The 20,364-nt window shown below is 38.4% G+C and overlaps 1 protein-coding gene across 3 annotated transcripts in view; it reads left to right on the top strand.

Annotated features, from left to right (window-relative positions):
* Positions 1 to 20,364, top strand: part of CDKAL1 (CDK5 regulatory subunit associated protein 1 like 1) — a 654,128-nt gene that overhangs the window by 300,901 nt on the left and 332,863 nt on the right. For all 3 annotated transcript variants that reach the window (XM_008146133.3, XM_028152333.2, XM_054721432.1), the window contains one exon: positions 306 to 409. In XM_008146133.3, coding sequence (XP_008144355.2) covers positions 306 to 409 — 104 coding nt within the window. The remainder of the gene's footprint in view (positions 1 to 305; positions 410 to 20,364) is intronic.

Genomic DNA, 20,364 nt, shown 5'->3' with positions numbered 1-20,364 from the left:
CCCCACACTGGAGGTCGAGCCCACAACCCAGGAATTGAACCATGACCTCTTGTTCATAGGTCGATGCTCAACCACTGAGCCATGCCAGCTGGGCTGTACAATCATTTTTGAATGGTTGAAACATAATTGGAAATTTCTGTGCCTGGTAGAAATAACATAAATATGAAGTATGGTAGATATTTGTTTCTTATATTTCTTATATAAACTGCAAATGTTACTAAAATAGCACTTTGGTGTGTTTTCTTTGTGTTAAGTGTGCACTGTCTTTAAAATTTCAGCTTTACTTATTGCTGTCATTTGAACAGGTGTCTCAATGCTTGTACCTACTGCAAAACTAAACACGCCAGAGGAAACTTGGCCAGTTATCCAATTGATGAACTAGTAGACAGAGCCAAACAGTCTTTTCAAGGTAAGAGTGTCTATAATTATGTACCAGTTTAGTCTTCTCAATAAATTGTAGTAGTCTTCTAATTTGTTTTACTTACATACATGATTTTTTTAGCTTTCTGAAGAGTTTACAAATATTTCAGCTTATCTGATAGATTCAATCAAGTTATAATATTCACATTACTAGCCACTCTTTCATTTTTTTATGACTCTAAGGTAAGTGACATGATTTGAATTTTATCACCTATTGTAGATTCCATGGAAAAGACAAAAAATAAAAATAAAAATGAAATCTATGACCTTTTGATGTGTGTTAAGGCTTTTGTGAACTGAGTGATACACTTTTTAAGATTTCTACCCCTTTCTTTGGTCATTTCTGGACCCTTAGAAAATTGAGCTAATAAAGTTTTCCCAGAGTCTTGGAAGGAGAAGGTAGGTTTTACTATCATCCAATAAAGAGAGCTTTCCTTATTCACAGGACTATTGGGCCAGTAAGGAGTGGTACTGGTAGGGAGCCCTACAGAGAACAATTCTCTGTGTGAGTGGCCAGCTGCTTCTGACTCTTCACTTGCTGGAAAATGTGATTGTCTAGGTATCTCTCTGTACAAAATAAGACTTATCTTTTACATGAGTCACAGTTGTGTTGTTTGACACATAACTGCTTAAACCATAAACTTCCCCTTTTGTCTTTATTTATGATGTGTGTATATAGCATCAGTGTGCTTTTACACCCAACATGAGATAATGCATGGTCTCATAATCGTGTGGGTTAATAGTTATTGGCAATGTGCTTTTCTTTGAGGGAGTAACTTTGAGTGCTATGTTCAGTACTTCACACCCTGAATCCTAGCAAGTATTCTTTCCAAACACATTTCTTTATTTAGTCTATGTAAAGCTTTTATCAACATGAATTTGGAATGCTCTTAAAAACAGAGAGAAATATAACCTTGGTTGATTTGTTAACACCTCCCAATAATTTTTTTCTATTTTTATATTCTTAGCTCAGTCCACTCTTCTATTTCCATTCAACAAGAAATGAAAGGCAACTCACTGACTGTTGCCAATGTTCTGTTTTAGGGTGAGACTAGATATCTAATCTAAGAAAATGTCTGGGCAATTGTCTTTTGTAACACAACTACCCTAAGGATTTTTCAAAAATGGCAAAAATTTGCACAGAAACCTAATATACTTGAGAAATGATGCCTTTTCTGGCATTCTTACATGGTATTTGTTTTTTTTTTATGTATCTGTTGGTTAATGGAGATATTAAAACTATATTATATATCCATCAAACACTACAAATTGGAAGGCATACAAACTAGTTTCTTTGAGGCACTTTTTCAACATTATGCATTTCTAAGTACAACTACATATAACTTAAAAATCTTCTCATTTTACTTTGAAAATTTGTTTGAAAAATATAAAACAGTTAAATCACCATGTAGGAAGTGAAAGTATTCTCTGGGCTCCCTCATATCTATCCTCATCTATAACCTATACTAATGCTTTGATATGATTGCTTCATGACTTAGTACAGATGCATTTATGTATTATATCTGACTTGGGGGCGGGAAAGGAAGGAGTGAACATAGTATTTATAAAATGCTTATAGAAATACTCTGAACATATCCAACAAACTTAGCTCTCTGGTTATCTTTAGAAATGCCCTCTGAGCAGTAGAGACACAGTGTGTTAGTTCTGTCAGGCTTTGATTGGCAGTTAGCATTGACACATCCAAGTGAGCTGGGCTAATTAAGGTGAATGGTTCAAAGACTATATCTCAGAAGTTGGGAGTGACTTAGTGGCTATTTTTAGAGAAAGTATTAGAAAATATTTATTTAGTACTAGAGGCCCAGTGCATGATTGAATCATGCACGTGTAGGGTCCCCTACACGCTTTCGCTTTCGATCACGGGGAGCTGGGTGCCTGTCCGCTGGTGCACCAGGCCTTTCCGAAGCCTCTGGCACCGCGGAGGCTTCTGAAAGGCCTGGTGCCTGAGTGGACAGGCACCCAGCTCCCACGCTTTCCTTTTGATCGCTGGTGCCTGAGTGGACAGGCACCCAGCTCCCACGCTTTCCTTTCGATCACTGGTGCACCAGGCCTTTCAGAAGCCTCTGGCGTGGCGGAGGCTTCTGAAAGGCCTGGTGCCTGAGTGGACAGGCACCCAGCTCCCCCGCTTTTGATTGTCCGCGTGGTGGGAAGTCAGCTCGCTGCCCCAGAGGCCCCTTCTGTGCCGCAGCACAGTCATGGCGCAGATGCTGAGCTCGTGCCGCTGCTGGCAATGCAGCTCAGCGTCCCGCCGGCCCAATCAGCTACCCCGGCCACCCCGAGTCCCGCCCCCCCGCGCCTCCTGGCCAATCATGGGCATAGCGAAGGTACGGTCAATTTGCATATTTGTCTATTATTAGGTAGGATTACTTTCATAATCACCATCAGTAGATACGTATGTGCCTTTCTATTTGCAATCATAGAATGTTTGTATTGTAAGGTTTTTCTGTTGTCTTGTTATTTGTAAATTAGAGTTGAAACTGAATGCTAGTTTTTGGACTGGTGAGCTCATTTGCTTGATATGTGGTGCTGTTACTAAAATATTGAGGTCATAACTTTCTAGATAAGCCATTGTATTTAGGAAAATTTTAAGTTATCAAGTATTTGATGCTCTTTGCTTAAGAGAGTTAGAGTTTGAAACAGTGGTGTGCTGCTTACTAGCCACATGATCTGACAAGGTACATGACCTCTCTGAGCCATGGTCTTCTTATTACTATGATGTTTAGTGTCATTTGAGATAACTTATGTGAAGTAATTGCCTGTGTCCTTAGACATTACTTAAACTGAAGGAATTTAAAATTAATTCAGAAAGAGAAGTCTTAATTTTGAGTGAGAATATTGGAACATCCACAGCAAACATTAATGACTAGAATCAAATGACAGATTTTCAAAATATGTTTTCTGAAAAATGTCTCTATAGATAGAAATTATTTAGTTTGACAATTACCTTTTATTTTCTTAATTTTAGAAAAATAAATTCATGCTAAGAATGGCCTTATAATCCCTTTCTACTATAGTAAATAGCAGTCTGTAGCTCACATTTTAAAGACATTGAGTTAGTTTATTATCTTTTGTTTTCTGCAAAGGACAGTGGGATTTTAATGGTCTTACTGAATTTCTATCTTGGAACTTTAAAATTGTGAAGAATAGTTGTGAAGGTAAAGATAAGAAATAGCCCATTTTCTTAGTTTTATAGTGTTTGCATATTTAGTTCCTTTCATAACTCAGGTGTTAGGAGTATTTTTTGAACCACAACCCCATATATTCTTCATTATGTCATTATGTCATTATCTGTCCTATAATGAATAAAGAAGAATAAATATTACTCTTTGAAAGACTATGTTAAATATAAAGTTTAAGTATGCTGCCACTAAATTTTAGCACTACATTTAAAGTCAGTGGAAATTAAATTTCCCATCCTGAAAATTACATTTGCTTTCTTTCTTTAAATTAAAATTTTTAATGACTGTAGAAATACAAAGTGTTTTTTAAAAACTCTAAACAAATTGTGGAATGGAGATTACAACCCAGGTTACCTGTCACGATGCAGTGAGATCACAATTTCTTTATGAATAGCATATTTATGAAACATTTTGTATTCATAAGATGTATTTCTTAGTAGTCTAATGAATTTGAAGAGACTAAGAGCTAACCCAAAGGTAAAGGAGCATTGAGAAGAGATTTGTGAAATCATTCTGAATGCAAAGTGGTTTTTCAGAGCATTAAAAATATACATTCAGGTGCTGAAAAGTGAGAAAGGCAACTTGTTAACTTTTGATTGGATAGCATTGAAATCACAATCATTTATGTTTTGAAATAGAAATTTTTGTTTACCATTTACATATGTGTTTGTGTGTGTGTTTGATTTCCCGGCTTTTTTGCTTTTTCTCTCACTGAACCTAGTCGCCTTGACATTTTCTTTGACTGTTTTTACCTTCTTTGGTGTGTTTATCATTTTTGTGGACAGTTCTGCATATGAGTATAAGATTTACCAGGTGACTTCTGGGTATCATATCACTGTTTTAACCGACTGCTGGGAAACCTTCCCCCTTACTTCCTCACCTCTGCCGAGATTTAGGCTTTAAAAATTCCTGGGCATGGCAGTGTCTGGGGACTGAGGGCTCAGGTTTGACATGGTTGCATTTTAGATATCTAGAAAAACATGTCAAGCAGTGACCAGGACTTTGTTGAGGCCAGAATGAATTTACAAGCTAGTGTTTTCTAGCATATTTGTATTGATTTTTCTCTAGCAGCTAATCAATCAGTTTCAGTGGTCTAAGTGATGGAACAAACCTTTTTAAGTGTGCTGGGTGAGTGGTGTGGAAACAACACCTTTCATTGCTGTCTCTGGAATCAAAATGTAGAGATGATGGATGAGCTGTTTTCATAGCTATCCTGTGCTTTTCTAGATCTCATTTGTGTGTTACTACTTTTTTGTCCCTCACAAATCTGAAAAAGCCCTGCAGGATAAGTGGCATAAAAAGGTTATAGGAAGGTAAAGAAATTAAGGTGAGATATTCAAAGCAGAGAGAAAATTTCTTGATGCATAGTGATTTTAGTATTAATGCTGAAATTAAAAAAATGAATTCTGTTTTATTTCAAGGCTTATAAAGATACCATAAATTGTGTATAAGATTAATTATAAAATGCAACTGGAAAACATTGCTTCCTGCTCTTTTAAATCTGAAGAGGTATGAGCAATATTTGATTTTTTGTTGTGCAAACTTCAGATTGTTGAGTTGAATGGTTTGCATCAAGCCAAATTTGACTGATCACCATTAATTAGTAAGGGTTACTATATATTGATTTTGATCTAAAATAAAAAAGAGACCCATAATTGCATTCTATTTATTTATAAGGCAGTTATTTAAATATATTTTATTCCTTTATTTTGTCATTTGTGCTATGTTCAAATAAAATAGAAAAAATCTTATTTCTTCTAAAGGATTACTAATGTTAATTTACATGTTTTTTTGTATATTGTCAACTTCCAAAAAGAGGATTTCAGGCAGCTTACATTAAATGATTGTATGTAATAGTTCATCATGAAAATAAAAGCTGTATGAAATGCTGTATTGAGTTTGGAACGAGGGAAGATGATTTTACCAACTGATAAATTCTGCCTCTTCAGAAGAATAATGAAATAGTGTGATTTATAGAATTTGAAATGCATGTGTAAAAGGAAGTATGTAGTTTATAATGAGAAATGTACATGTTTCTAGACCATTAACACTAAGAATTATTTTTATACATCCTTTTCTAAGAGACATTGAATAATAAATTAGAAATGCCTTTAGCTGCTAATATATAGAAATTTGCAATATAGTCTCTACTTGGCCTTTTCTTCTGTTTTGATTCTTGGAAAACCCAAAAATATATTAAAATATAAATTATAAAAGAATTTTAATGGGCAAGCTAAATAAATGCATGAATGTATATAACTTGATAGGGGACATGGTGCCTAAATAGCTGTTTATCAGATACGCAGTTTAAAAAAGCTGAGATTCATCAGTTTGATTTGGAGAAGGTTGGTTAAAGCTTTCCATGGCAAAGCAGAGTATAATTTACTGCCTTTTATTTATTCGATTTCTTCATTTCTAAGTCATTGGTTTTCAAATCTCTCTTCAAATGAAATTTGAAAAGTCAAAGCAGTACAGCCATGGTTAGAGTAGATGTGGAGCCCTACTTAATGAGCTTCCCCCTCCCCCCCTTTTTTTCTTTTTTACTCTCTGAGGCCTTTCCTTGGAACCTTTAGGATCCCATCTGAATTGGCCAGTTTAGATTAGTATTTCTCTGGTGTATTCCTTAACATTTTCTTAAAGATCTGATAGTAAATATTTTAGGCTTTGTGGAGCATAAGGTCTTTGTTGCAACTGTTCATTTATGCCCTTGTAGCATGCAAATAGCCATAGATAATACATAAATGAATAGTTGTGGCTGTGTTCCAGTATAGATTTATTTATAACTAGAGGCCCGTCTGTGTACCGGTGAGGTCCCTTGGCCTGGCCTGTGCCCTCTCGCAATCTAGGACCCCTCAGGGGATGTCGGAGGCCTGGTGCACAGATTGGTCCCGATCCCAGCAGGCCAGGCCTAGGGACCCCACCGGTGCACGAATCCATGCACCGGGCCTCTAAGTATGCATATAAGATCTTTGGTTAATCTCTTCCCGCCCTTCTCCCTCCCCCCTCCCCGCTTCCCTCTGAGATTCATCACTCTGTTCCATGTTTCCATGCCTGTGTGTTGAGTGTCTGCCCCCTGGTGGTCAGTGTGCATTATAGCTACCAGTCCAACAGTTGAATGGTAACTTAGGCTTTTATATATATACTAGAGGCCTGGTGCACAAAATTCGTGCACGGGGCAGGTGTGTCCCTCAGCCCAGCCTGCACCCTCTCCAATCTGGAATCCCTCTCATAATCCAGGATTGCTGGCTCCCAACTGCTCGCCTGCCTGCCTTCCTGATTGCCCCTAACCGCTTCTGCCTGCCAGCCTGATCACCCCCTAACCACTCCCCTGCCAGCTTGATAGATGCCTAACTGCTCCCCTGCCAGCCTGATTGTCCCTAACTGCCCTCCCCTGCAGGCCTGGTTCCCCCTCCCCCAACTGCTCTCCCCTGCAGGCCTGGGTCCCCCCCTCCCCAACTGCTCTTCCCTGCAGGCCCGGTTGCCCCCAACTTCCCTCCTCTGCTGGCCTGGTCACCCCTAACTGCCCTCCCCTGCAGGCTTGATCACCTCCAACTGCCCTCCCTTGCAGGCCTAGTCCCTCCCAACTGCCCTCCCCTGCTGGCCTGATCCCTCCCAACTACCCTCCCCTGCTGGCCTGATCCCTCCCAACTGCCCTCCCCTGCTGGCCATCTTGTGTCCACATGGGGGCAGCCATCTTTGACCACATGGGGGCAGCCATCTTGTGTGTTGGAGTGACGGCCAATTTGCATATTACTCTTATATTAGATAAGATAGAGGCCTGGTGCACGGGTGGGGGCCAGCTGGTTTGCTTTGTCCCAGATCAGGGTGGGGGGTTCCCTTGGGGTGTGGGGCTGCCTGGGCGAGGGGCCTGTGGTGGTTTGCAGGCCAGCCACGCCCCCTGGCGACCCAAGTGGAGGCCCTGGGATCTGGGATTTATTAATCTTCTATAATTGAAACTTTGTAGCCTTGAGTGGAGGCCTGCGCCGGCCAGGAACTTAGCTTCCTCCATTGCCGGGGAAACCCAAGCCTCCTCCTTGCTCTTGGCCGCAGCCATTTTTGTTGGGATTTATTTATCTTCTATAATTGAAACTTTGTGTTGCCTCTCCACCTTCCCTAGCTCCTGGTTTCCTTTTCTAGTCAACCAGAGCTCTTCCTCAGATTCCCTCTCAATACATAGTTCTTGTTAGCCACTGGCATGTGGTTACAATGAATATTCCTGATGAAATCTTTTTGCCATTCTGAATCTTGAGGTTGATATGATTCTGGAGGTCTATGAAAGAAAGAAATCAAATAATGACTCTTTAACTGAAGTAACTATTGGATTATATAGTTGTTGTTTTTCCATTCATTCAACAAATATTTATTAAGTCTGTATTTCGAAGCAGTTCATATTTCTGCTAATAGGCACATTCTTTAGAAAAGTAGGGATAAGATCCAGCTGGTGTGGCTCAGTGGTTGAATGTTGACCCATAAACCAGGAAGTCACAGTTCGATTCCCGGTCAGGGCACATGCGTGGATTGCGGGCTCAATCCCCAATAGGGGTGTGCAGGAGGCAGCCAGTTGATGTTTCTCCCTCTCCCTTCCTCTCTCTGAAATCAATTAAAAACATATTTAAAAAAATAGAAAAGTAAGGATAAGGGTACATTATTATAATCAGCCTTTGATTACTTCTTCCAATAAGATAGGCCAGTGGGTAATGTTTGCTGATAATTGAGTAAACAGCTTGTCTTTGCTTTGGGAAACAAGGATTTCGTCCTAAGGCTGTTTTACAGAATGACATTTGCTCAAAATTCTCTGAGTTTTCATAGTTCAGAGTACATGTAATCTAAAGTACAGCAAATTTGGGGCTTCCGGGAATACCTTCTTGTATCCATCCTTAGGAAAACTAGAGTAATTAACACCCCACTGTTACTGGAGATTGCTATTCTTTCCCTCCATTGTGTTCTACAAAACAACTTGCAAATATGCAAATAAATTTAATATATATTTACTTATTATAATAAATAAAATAACGAGACCTGGGAAAACAGGAAATTAGGCTATAGTCCCATAGGTAGTTTTGACTGAACTTTTTGAAAGTTTATTCTCTGTAAGGAAAACAAACAAACAAAACAGTTTAGATTTGAAAGAAAATGTTCACATGGACTCGTGTAGTGAGTATTGAGAGATGTAGTAGGTCTCAGCAGCATCCTTTTAGCACTCAAATTCGCATACTGTGTTTCTTAGAGTTGTATATTTTGGCATTCCTTGTTAAAACTTGCACCCGTGCCCGGAAAAACGTAGCACCCGGAAAGGATTTCTTGGGAGTACATTCTAAGTATTTGTGACTCTCTAGTGATCAGCCTCACTTCTTGAGCCATCGGGCACCAGAAAGGAGTCCCGTTACAGAGGCTAATAATAGCCCAGGGGTGTGCTCACACACACTAGGTCATTCGGTGAGGTAATACTTCTGGATACAGGACAAAGATACTAGAATTTGTCTTTGTGTGTATTTCTCTTCCTTAAAAATTTTCTTTCTTTTTTATATATTTTGTACTGTACATAATATATTAGTACACTAGTATAGAGTATAACTAATAAATATGTGTTCAGATGTATTATTAAATTATTTTTATTATATGTGATTAAGCTTTTATTGCTTGTTAATTATTTCATTCCATACATTTTTAAATAAACAGAGTTTGAGAAAATATACTTATTCTTAAAATTTTTTACCGATTCAGGAAAGTGATTTTTCAAAACATGGAGATCAGTGACTTAGAGAACAAATAGCCGCCTGTTTTCCACTGTGAGCCTAGTTCTTTCAGCCAGGCATGGACTGAGTAGGGCCGCAGAGGTCTTTGCTCTCTGTCAAGGTCCCAAGGTGCCTGTATTCTGTTTTGATTGAGTGCAAATCCATCTGCGTTTGAGATCAAATAAGCAGATAATGAAGTTTATGCCCTTTGGAGGAAAACTGAAGTACTGAGGGAGGCTTGCCATGCATCTCTGCTCAGAGGCAGAGAGATTACCCTCCCAGCACATGTTCCCCTTTCCTTCCATCTGGGTTTAGGTCACTGGAGGACTGAGCCAGAGGGCATTGGATCAGGCATCTGTGACAGTGTGTAGATGGGTTTAGTAGGTGCTCAATAAATGTGGAATGAGTAGCTAATCCTGAATTGATTATGCCTGATGAAATTCCATGTGCAACTGGGAACCTCTAATGAAAACACAGCCTGGAAAAGCTATATGACTGAAGTGGGCAGGAGATCTTGCTTCATGTCAGCTGCTCTTCAGGCACAATTGAGTACTGGGTCTTATAACACAGGCTTGATTTTATGACATCAGATATTTAGTGGTGGTGGTTTTCCAAGATTTGCATCAGAAAAATTATTACCTTTGCAAATTATTTCCTGATGTTAACAGGTAACTTTCATTTCACTAAACGGGTATATCCACTTAGAGCCATGTTTACAGTTATAAGTAAATATATATGTATTTGCTTTGATATTTTTCTTTTACAAAACAGAATTCTACAAATGATTTTTTGTGACAAGGGGACAAAAGTTAACCCAGGGTTTGCTTTCAGAGTTTGAACTGAGGCTGGTCTGTCTCTGGGATTATTTTGGTGAACTTTAAAGGCTGCATGTTAGTTTTGGAAGGTTGTTTAATGGAATTTTAATAGTCCTGGAAAGATGTAAAAGTGATACCGCTACCTGGTGGTTTGTAAACCTGACCTTTGTGAGATGTTTTCTGGGCAAAAGTACTACTTTATGATGCCAGCAGCTTTTATTGATTCTGCAGAGTCTGCAGTTTTCTAACACTGGCTGTCAATTCATTCCAGCTGAAAAATTATTAAATTTCTTCTCTTGGTTGTGTGGATATTAAATTGCAGTAAACACTTGCACAATGTCAGGTACAGTGAGCACAATTTTCTGCATGAAAAAAAAAATGTTTGTTAGTGAGACCTTGGCTGTTCTGCAGAGGTTATAAATTTTTTTATTTCTTTTTATTTGGTGCTCTCAGTTACATATATTTTTTTTTATTTCTCTTGGTGAGTTCCAGCACATTTCTTGTTATTTGTAATATAAGAAAGAAAAGTTTGATTTAGATTGCTGACTTTAAAAAAATATGCCCTTTAGTTAATCATCTCCGGTACTGTCAACAATAGAAAGGTGAGAACCTGGGGGTGAGGGATTAACCAGTGAAAATATAATCTATAATAATAAAAGGGTAATATGCTAATTAGACCAGATGTCATTCTGGACAAAGCTGGGACCTGAGAGAAGCCCGGGCCCTGGGTACCAGAGGGAAGCCGATGCCGGCAGCCGCGGGAAGGAAGGCCTACTCTTGCACGAATTTCGTGCATCAGGCCTCTAGTTGGAGAATAATGAGAAAGATCTGATGAAGTAATGAATTGAATGAATAAGGGAAGGAATGAATGATTAGATGACCATCCAGTCCACATAGATTTGTTTGGTTTGTTGAATTTTAGTTAAGGAAGGTGAACAATGGTGAGGTGGTAATCATTTATTGGACGTGGGTCTTAAACTTTACTTTTTCTACAAATAATATCTAGACCTCTGGAGTGTGTGTTCAAAATACAGACATCTGGCCAGATTCCCAATTCAGTAGTTCTGCCATAGGCCCAGGAATTTGTATGTTCAAATGAATCACTGCAAATAACAACTCAGATGCAGGTGTGTGAGGACCACTCTAGAAACTTTTGTCTAGATAACTTTCTTGGATTAAATACACTAAGTCATTTGATCAAAATAGTCAGTGGAAGTGGAGAAGAAATGCACTATTTATGTAAGGAAATAAAGTAAAAACCTGGGCTTGATTTTTCATGTAAATAACGTGTGGCCTTTTATTAGGTTACATTGGGGTGCTTTCAAGTACAGTTTCCTAGGCTCCACCTCAAGGTATTCTGATTCTGTGGGGTAGGCTGAAAACTGGCAATGTCGTGTACTTTTTTAAAAGGAGCCTTGTTCTTTTTTTGTTTGTTTGTTACCCAAGGATTTTTTCCCATTGATTTTTAGAGAGTGGAAAGAAGGGGGGGGGGGGGGGGGGGAAAAGAGAGAGAGAGAAACATCTATGAGAGAAAGATGCATCGATTGCTTGCCTCCTGCATGCACCCCGACAGGGTAGGGGATGAAACCTGCAACCCAGGTATATGCCCTTGACCCTTGACTGGGAATAAATCCCAAAACCCTTCCGTGTGCATGTGTGGGCCGACACTCTAACCACTGAGCATACCAGCCAGGGCAGCAGTCTAGTTCTTTTTGATCTGTACATTTATATAGATTTTCCCCTTTTCGAGTATCACTTTTATTTTGTGCAGTTGGAATTGGGCCTTTCAAGGAAGGAAGAGTGTCACACTGTTACTTAACTAAGATATGGGAAATAGATACATCACTACTTGAAACATTTGATAAACTAAAACTGATTTGTTCCTAAGTTTGGAACTGATCAATTTTGTTTCATCATACAATAGCCTGATATTCTGAGAATTTACTTTTTTTTTTTTTTTAAATTTTTTTTTAATTGATTTTTTACAGAGAGGAAGAGAGAGGGATAGAGTTAGAAACATCGATGAGAGAGAAACATCGATCAGCTGCCTCTTGCACACCCCCTACTGGGGATGTGCCCACAAACAAGGTACATGCCCTTGACCGGAATCGAACCTGGGACCCTTGAGTCTGCAGGCCGACGCTCTATCCACTGAGCCAAACCGGTTTCGGCGAGAATTTACTTTTAACATAATAAATTATACCATGAAGACTTCTTCATGAGAAATCTGGAAGCCACCTGGTTTTCCCTCTTTTGTTTCCTGCCTATCCCTGTAGTTTCAGTTACAACTTTATGAGTAAATCAAAGAATTGCATCCTAGGAGGACACGTTTGCTATTATCTTTAGCCTTTCATTTCCAGATGAGGAGCATGAAGCCTAAAGAGGATAAGTGACACCACTAAGCTCCTGTCCACCCACTCAAAAATCTCTTACCACTGCTGGGAATGACAGCTCAGGGCATATGGACACGGGGGAGGGGGGAAGTGGGGACATGTGAGTAGAAAGAAAAGTTGTGGGCTGGGAGACTAAGTGGTGGCCTCTCAGAAGAGGAGAGGCTTCAGTCCAGGAAGGGTGGTTTGCATTTGTAGGAAAATACAATTCCACTTTGGATCCAAGTCCGTGAGGCCCCACGTGACTGCTGTCCATTCCACTCTCCATTCCACTCTCACCTGCTCACTCTGTCCCCAACCTTTTATCACCAAGCTATTCTTCCTTAGCTCTTTGAACACAGCACCTTCTCTTCCCCTTTTTCTGAAAGTTTTCACCTGTCTCTTTCATATTAAAGTACCAGCTTAAATATCACCTCACAGGGGCCCTTCTCTGACCAAACTTTTAAGGGAGTCTCTTCCCTTTTATTCTCTACCATTAGTGGCCCGGTGCACAAAATTCATGCACGAGGGGGGGGTGTCCCTTAGCCTGGCCTACACCCTCTCCAATCTGGGACCCCTTGGGGGATGTCCGACTGCCGGGGGATGTCCCTTTGGGATCGGGCCTAAACCTCTCGCAATCCAGGACCGCTGGCTCCTAACTGCTCACCTGTCTGCCTGCCCAATCGCCCCTAACCACTCTGCCTGTCAGCCTTCTCGCCCCCAACTGCCACCCCCCCCCCCTCTGGCCTGATCACCCCCAATTTCCCTCCCCTGCCAGCCTCTTGGCCCCCAACTGCCCTCCCCGGCTGGCCTCATGCCCCACAACTGCCCTCCCCAGCTGGCCTCATGGCCCCCAACTGGGCGACAACACAAGCATTCTACGCCCAGCCTGGCTGGGAGGCCCTCCCTTCGCGGCTGGGTGTGGAACACTTGCCTCGTCACTGCGGCGACGAAGCAAGCATTCTGACAGGCTGCTCACGCTGCCCGCTCTCAGGGGCCACCCCCCTGGGACTGAGGGACTTTGGTGGGGCCGAGAGGACTGGGCGCCGCCATCTTGTGGCTGTGGGCGCTGCCATCTTTGTGGTGGAGTGAGTCAATTTGCATATTCCTTCTTTATTAGATAGGATATCACACTGTTTATTTCCTCCAAAGCACTTATAGTAATTTTTACTTTAGAGTTACTTGTTTCTTCATTTCTTTAAAAATTAAAAAAAAAGTTTTTTTCAATTAGTTTACATTCAGTATTATTTTGTATTAGTTTAAGGTGTCCAGCATAGTGGTTAGACAATCATATACTTTACCAAGTGTTCCCTGTGATATTTGCAGTACCCAACTGGCATCGTTCACAGTTATTACAATATTACTGACTATATTCCCTATGCTGTTGCTGTACTTGACATCCCCATGACTATTTTGTAAATACCAATCTGTACTTCTCAAGCCCTTCACCTTTTTCTTTATTCTTCTTTATTCTGAGAAGTTAGTGAGAATGCCTGTTTAATTCATCACTGGAGTTTAGAGTTTGGCACAGCACAGGATATATAGTGGGCCCATAATAAATATTTGTTGAAAAAATGCATGAATAAAAAATTATAGCTTATAAATTAATAGAATTCTATGAAATTTAGATTTGTTTAAAAACATTCTTCATAATGACGTCTGCTGTTTTAGAGCAAAGGATAAACAACATAAGCTACAGAAATGCCTTTCTACATCTTCATCTTATTAGGAAAAGCATATTTGCTTTTCATAAACATCTCCAGTGGGTGTGAAGTGACAGACTTCAGTACTGGGAATAGGGATAGTAGCAATGTTTCATGAGCTATGCTTGATCCGGGTGTGTGTGTGTGTGTGTGTGCTCAAGTATGCACACATGTGCATTCCTGTGTTACCTGATAAATAGGATTATCAGGACCCAAAAATATGGTGGAACCCAAAGTCCAAACCCAGAAGAAAAGTCCAGAAAGTCATCAAACCAAAGAGATCTGAGGCAGAATTCAAAGTTAGAGCATTAAACCAGAAAAGTGGAGAGAAAATAAACCCAACCAACTACATGGAGAATAAATGGGAGAATATCCCAGCTAGTCAGTTAGAATGGGGCCATGTTGCTTATCACTTGAAAAGTGTTGGACTTGACTCATGGTTTACAGTCTGTTAGTGCAATGGACAAGTCTACTTTTGGACTGAATATATGTGAACTATTTAAGCTTAGTTGACTGCTTATAGATTTTATAAGCATTTAAAAATAATCTAAGATTTAACAGATCTGGAGAATCAACATTTCCAGTTTCCTTCTCTTGTAATAGCATGTGGATAAGCTATTGAAAAATCCTTGTGGACTATTACATGGTGGTCTCTATTGAATCATGTCTCCCAGTATTCATGCTCTGTGCATACCCCTGCCACATTGACTGTCCGGTTGGCCACGTGTCTTGCTTTGGCCAGTGGAACATTAGAAAACATGATGTAAGCAGAGGTTTGGTAAGCCCTTGCATAGTGGGGCTCATTCATGTGGGGTGTTAGAGTCCTGAGCCACCATGTAAGGAGGTCTGGCAGTATCATATGGACAAAGAGAGGTGCATAGGCAGCCCACAGATATTCCACAGCTCAGCTGAGATGTGAAGAAGTCATAGTGAATGTTCCAGCCACTACATTGATCAGAACTGTCTAGATTGCATAATTGTGAGCAATACTCAATTATTGTTTTAAGCCGTTAACTTTTTGTGTATTGTGTAGCAACAAGAATATTAGATATTTTTTAAAATGTATTTTAATATTAAAATGTCACAATGCCTTTATTATATTTACAGAATATAATAAAGATTAACCAAATAGAGTCAGGATTGTTTTTCATTAAACTAAATCTGGTGGTAATAATAGGATTATGGTTTGAACAATTGCTGGCATATCACCAGGAACTATTAAGGGTACCTTATTGTCTATAATTCAGTCAGTAAGCAATTATATCACTGGGTGTTAAGAGCAGTCATTCAGATAAAATCTAAAATGCTCTGGCATTTTGGTTAAGAGCAGAATGGGTTCAATTCTGCTTCCATAGTTCATTAGCTCTGTGGCTTAACAAAAGCTGTTTATTTTCTGTCAGCCTCAATTTTCCCATCTAGAAAATAGGGATAAAGCATACTTATCAGATAAAGAGCATGAATATTAAACAAAATAACTTAATGCTAAGTCTGTGATACTTTGAGAATACTTAATAAATGGTTGCTTATTGTTGTTATTAACAAAAATAATAAGAGGGCAAGAAGGAGGATGAGGAACAGGAGAAAATAAGTTACTACCTAAGAAAATGCTGTTGCTATTTTAATTAACTTATTTTTCTTTCTAATGCTTCTATGCATTTGTGCACAAATCCACATGCTTTCACATGCCTGTGCCTGGGCTGCTGCAAAGAAACACTGGACTGTAAATGTGCTTCTCACATTTAAAGTGTATGCGGATGACCTGGGGATTTTGTTGACATTTTGTCTCCTAGGTCTTGGGTGGGGCCTGTCAATCTGTGTTCTGAGCCCCAGGTCATGCTGATACTGCTGGTCCTTTGATCACACTGAGTAGAAAGGGCCTAGAGGTGGCATGATACTCATGACCCTTCATATTTTGGCTTAAATCTATTTTTCAGCCATCATCTTTCACCATTCTGCACCACATTTGTTCTCCAGTGACAGCATTTTTTCTTCATACAACTGTGATAGTGGTTGCCAGGTTTAAAGTGATTTGTTTAAATGCTCATATCCTCGACTTTACCTCCTCTGATAAGGACTGCTTGGGTCTTACTTATTGTGATATCACAATTAATGTTCAAGTAAGTGTGCTTTAAATGCATGCATGCCCTTATTATCCTCATAACCGTAAACTGGAAATTTTCTCTTTACCAACTGGAAGTAGTGAATGTTCTCAGAATGAACCTTCTAAATGTCTGGCTGTGGATCCTGGAGTTCGAAGGAATAGTCAACCAGTACCCTTGATTGGTAATGAGAGAAAGACAGATTGTTCACAGGTGTTAAGTAATTTAGGAGAGGATTGGGCACAGTAAAAACTATTTTTTGTGAATATTGATGTACACCCATTCTATCTATCTATCTATCTATCTATCTATCTATCTATCTATCTATCTATCTGCAAATAATGACAAACTAGATAATACTTGAAACAAAATAAATGCTTTACTTAGAAAATGTTGAAGAAAATGTATAAGTGAATTTAATTCTGTTTTTGCATCTGTACTTGTTCATTTTGGCTACATGCATGTTTTATTTTTTAGACGTGAAATTTATATACAATGATCTGACCTTCATTTAAAGTAGTACCCACTTGAAGATGTAATTCACTATGTAATTAGTTTTAGTAACAAAAGGGGGATAGGAGAAACTTGGCACTATGTTAAGTAGAGAATAAATGGAATAAAGATTGAAAAAATAATTTCTCTAACTGCATTACCCCAGCATTTGAATGTTTTTAGCAATATTATTTTTGCAGCTAGATTTCCAAGCAGTAAGTGCTTTTTATAAGTTTGTAAATATTGCAATCATATAAAAATATACCTCTCCCTGTGAATTTTGAAAATCTTTAATGTTTTGCCCAAATTGATTAACATTTTTCATTTTATTATATATGTCTTGACTTAAAATGATGACATTTAAAATAGTTTACTTTGAGTAAATAGAGGAGAATGGTTGAGTTTTTTTCCTAATACATTAGCCAAGGTTAGTATGTAATTTAATCTTATTATTATTACTATTATTTGTTTATTTAACAAACATCTTTCAAGTATCTGTAAAGTGGAGGATTTGTGAGACTGAAATGCTGTTTACATTTTATATTTTCTGTAGTGACTGCTGAAACATTAAAAGAAATAATTAGCAATTTATAATTCTGACTTCAGAGCAAGTTATGAAACGAATATATATTTTTCTTCACTATAATATAGAATTTACTAAAATATAAGGTGTTGCTTAAAGATAGCTGGCTTGTTCAGAGTAATTTAAATACGTAAAAGGAAAAGTAAATGGAGACTTGAACCAATGTATTTTAGGTAAGATATTTCTCAAATTGGGAATCAGCTAATTCTTGACATCTAATCACATAATCATATAATCTGTCCCCATATTGCTGATTATTCTTAAACCTGGACTCCAAGAAGCAGAATTGCTATCCCTGAGTAAAAAAAATGTGTTTTATATGCTGCAAAGTATTTATTATATTCTGCCACCAAAAAAACATAAAATAGAACCTGTACATGCTACTGATTATATTCCTTGTTTTATTTTTATTCTTATTTGTGAGAGTGATTTTTTAAAAATGAATACAGGGATGATTATAAATTCGTCCAGACATTATGCTGTTTTATGAGCCCTTAAATATTAATAACATTATCTAAGAAGTGAGAATGTGCTTTCACCTCTAGCTTTTCATTTCATCCTCACAGTCACTGAATGAATTATAGGTGCTGGTGTTTGTTCCTGTTGTACTGAAGCACAGAGAGGGTGCACTGCAAATCTGAGGAGGAGTGTTGGAATAGAGATTTCCTGGCTGATGGGCCGGTGCACTTTGCACTGAGGCATGCTGCCCCTCAGGGCGAGTGCTGTGCTCAAATACCTGATTGTGCAAATGCATTGGCTGATATAGTGCAATTTAGTTTATTATGGTAGCAATTTATTTCATCAGTTGGGTCATTTTGAGAGAAGCCCTGAGTGGAATTGCAAGCATAATGCTCTTGAATGGTGGCACCACACATTTCACAGGTTTTCAGTTTCATTGGTCATTGCTGTTCAAAAGACTAGATCTTTATTAAAAGCAACAAAATGTTAAAAATCAGACCCAAGCAATAATTTTAGGGTCTTGAAACCTTAATATACTAAGAGAACATGTTTTAATATGTGTTATTATTAAATTAGAATACATTTAAGTACATTCATTAGGTAGTTCATAAAGACACATTTAAAACTAACTCTGGTAATATATAAAAATACCTATTCTCTTCAAGTGTGGAAATTTAAAGTGTTTAAAATAAAATTGTATTTCATATTTTAGAAATGTACATGAAATGGAGATAGTAATGATGTCAGTGATGCAGAAAGGTGACTTCTGTGACGTGTACCTATCAATCAGAGGCTTGGGATCCATGAAGAAATGTCAGATTTCTACTAACGTGCCAACCAGAGTAGCTTGATCACCTGAAACCTGTGTTCTCCTCATGCCACAGACTTGCATTCAAAGGACTGAATTTAAATCTGAAATGCATTTGAAAACCAGTTCCTATAAAAAATGCACTTATAGCTTGAACACTGGAGATGCCAAGCTAATCGAGTTCTTCTGTAGTTGCCAGTTGCGCCTGTTTTTAATATCAGGCCCTTGCATTTGTGTCACACACTTGTTTTGCTTTACTTTCTGAGAACGAGTGCTCCCAAGAAAGAAAAAATAAACCGACTTTTGTTCCTAGTTTATTTGCTAACCAGGTCAGACCCTCTTGATTAGCTCTTGGTTGGAGGACAATTTGAACCTTGACAGATTGAACCCAAACAGCAGGGTTTCTCTAGTCTGGCCAACAGATAGAAAAAGTAAAAGAAAAGCTAATTCCAGTTCACCAGCCATACAACAGGGCTGAATAAATGTGCAACTGTTAATGAATAGCTATTTCAAATATTTACAAAAGGCCAAGAAAAAAGAAAAGATTAGCATCTTAGGCAGCTGTTCTAAGGGAAACCTATTAAAATAAACATGATAAATGATGCTCGAGAGCTAATATATCTGTCAAATACCAAATACATTCAAGGAAAAAACAGTTTCAGAAAAAACTCTTTGGGGCATGGCTATCTTGCTTTGTGGTTTACACCAGAATTTTGTTCTTTTTCTTTTAAAAGTTCATATTTTCTAACTCTTCTAATATTCATACGGATATTGTTTTATAGGATGTAAAGGCATGGTTAAGTGAATGTGTTTTGCTCAGGTGTGCCTATTGTGATTAAATTGTTTAGATACTTTTAAAGTTCACCTACATACATTTGAAGACACGCTGTTAATTGTTATTTTATTGGCTTGCAGATGATATAATGGTTTGACTATGACAGTAATACATTTTAGCATCATGGCAATTGTGTTAGGAAATGCTGCATAAAAAAGGAAGTTATTTCTGAAGCAGTGATGTGTTGGTTCCCAGCACTGGTTACAAGTACAGTTATTATTGCCTACAAGTGCTTGACACTGTTTCTACAAATCCATCCTGGTTTCTCCATGTAAATAAAATATCCTATTTTTGCACTTAGCTAAAATGAAAGCAAACTGTACTTGCCATGTATTAATGACATATTGTAGATCTTTGGTCTTCAAGACTTGCCATTTGTATTTTTAATTATTTCTTGATACCAGAAGTGTGTGGAAAGAAGCGATTTCATTTTCTGAGGCTTTAATTTGTGTTTGAACAGTGGTATTCTGAGGCTCAAGTCATTTATCTGATGAGCCAGTTTAGCCATGAGTTCAGCATTTATATCTTAGTCTCATATAGAATAAGTCTCTTGCAATTTATCAGTTGTAAATTACCAAATCTTTGTTTCTGTCTCCAGGATGTCATCTAAAGGAGAGCCAGTTATTAGTGGTATAACCTTTGTGAGTTTGGAGATTTGTGGACAATGAGGATCTACTGTATTAATTGAATATTTGAAAAATTTGAAAGTACTGAGTTGTTTTGATTTGTGGTCATTTCAAATTTGTCAAACTGTGATTCTTTACCAGGAGTATGGGTCATTTTGTGAAAGTTCAAAAAACACGTGCATGGTTGAAGTGTTCCCTTTGTAGCGAGTGATGTCTGTGGTGC

Source organism: Eptesicus fuscus, chromosome 9, assembly GCF_027574615.1.
Source record: "Eptesicus fuscus isolate TK198812 chromosome 9, DD_ASM_mEF_20220401, whole genome shotgun sequence".
Classification (NCBI taxonomy): domain Eukaryota; kingdom Metazoa; phylum Chordata; class Mammalia; order Chiroptera; family Vespertilionidae; genus Eptesicus; species Eptesicus fuscus.
The sequence above is the reverse complement of the archived record's forward strand: the minus strand, read 5'-3'. Positions and strand labels throughout refer to the sequence as shown.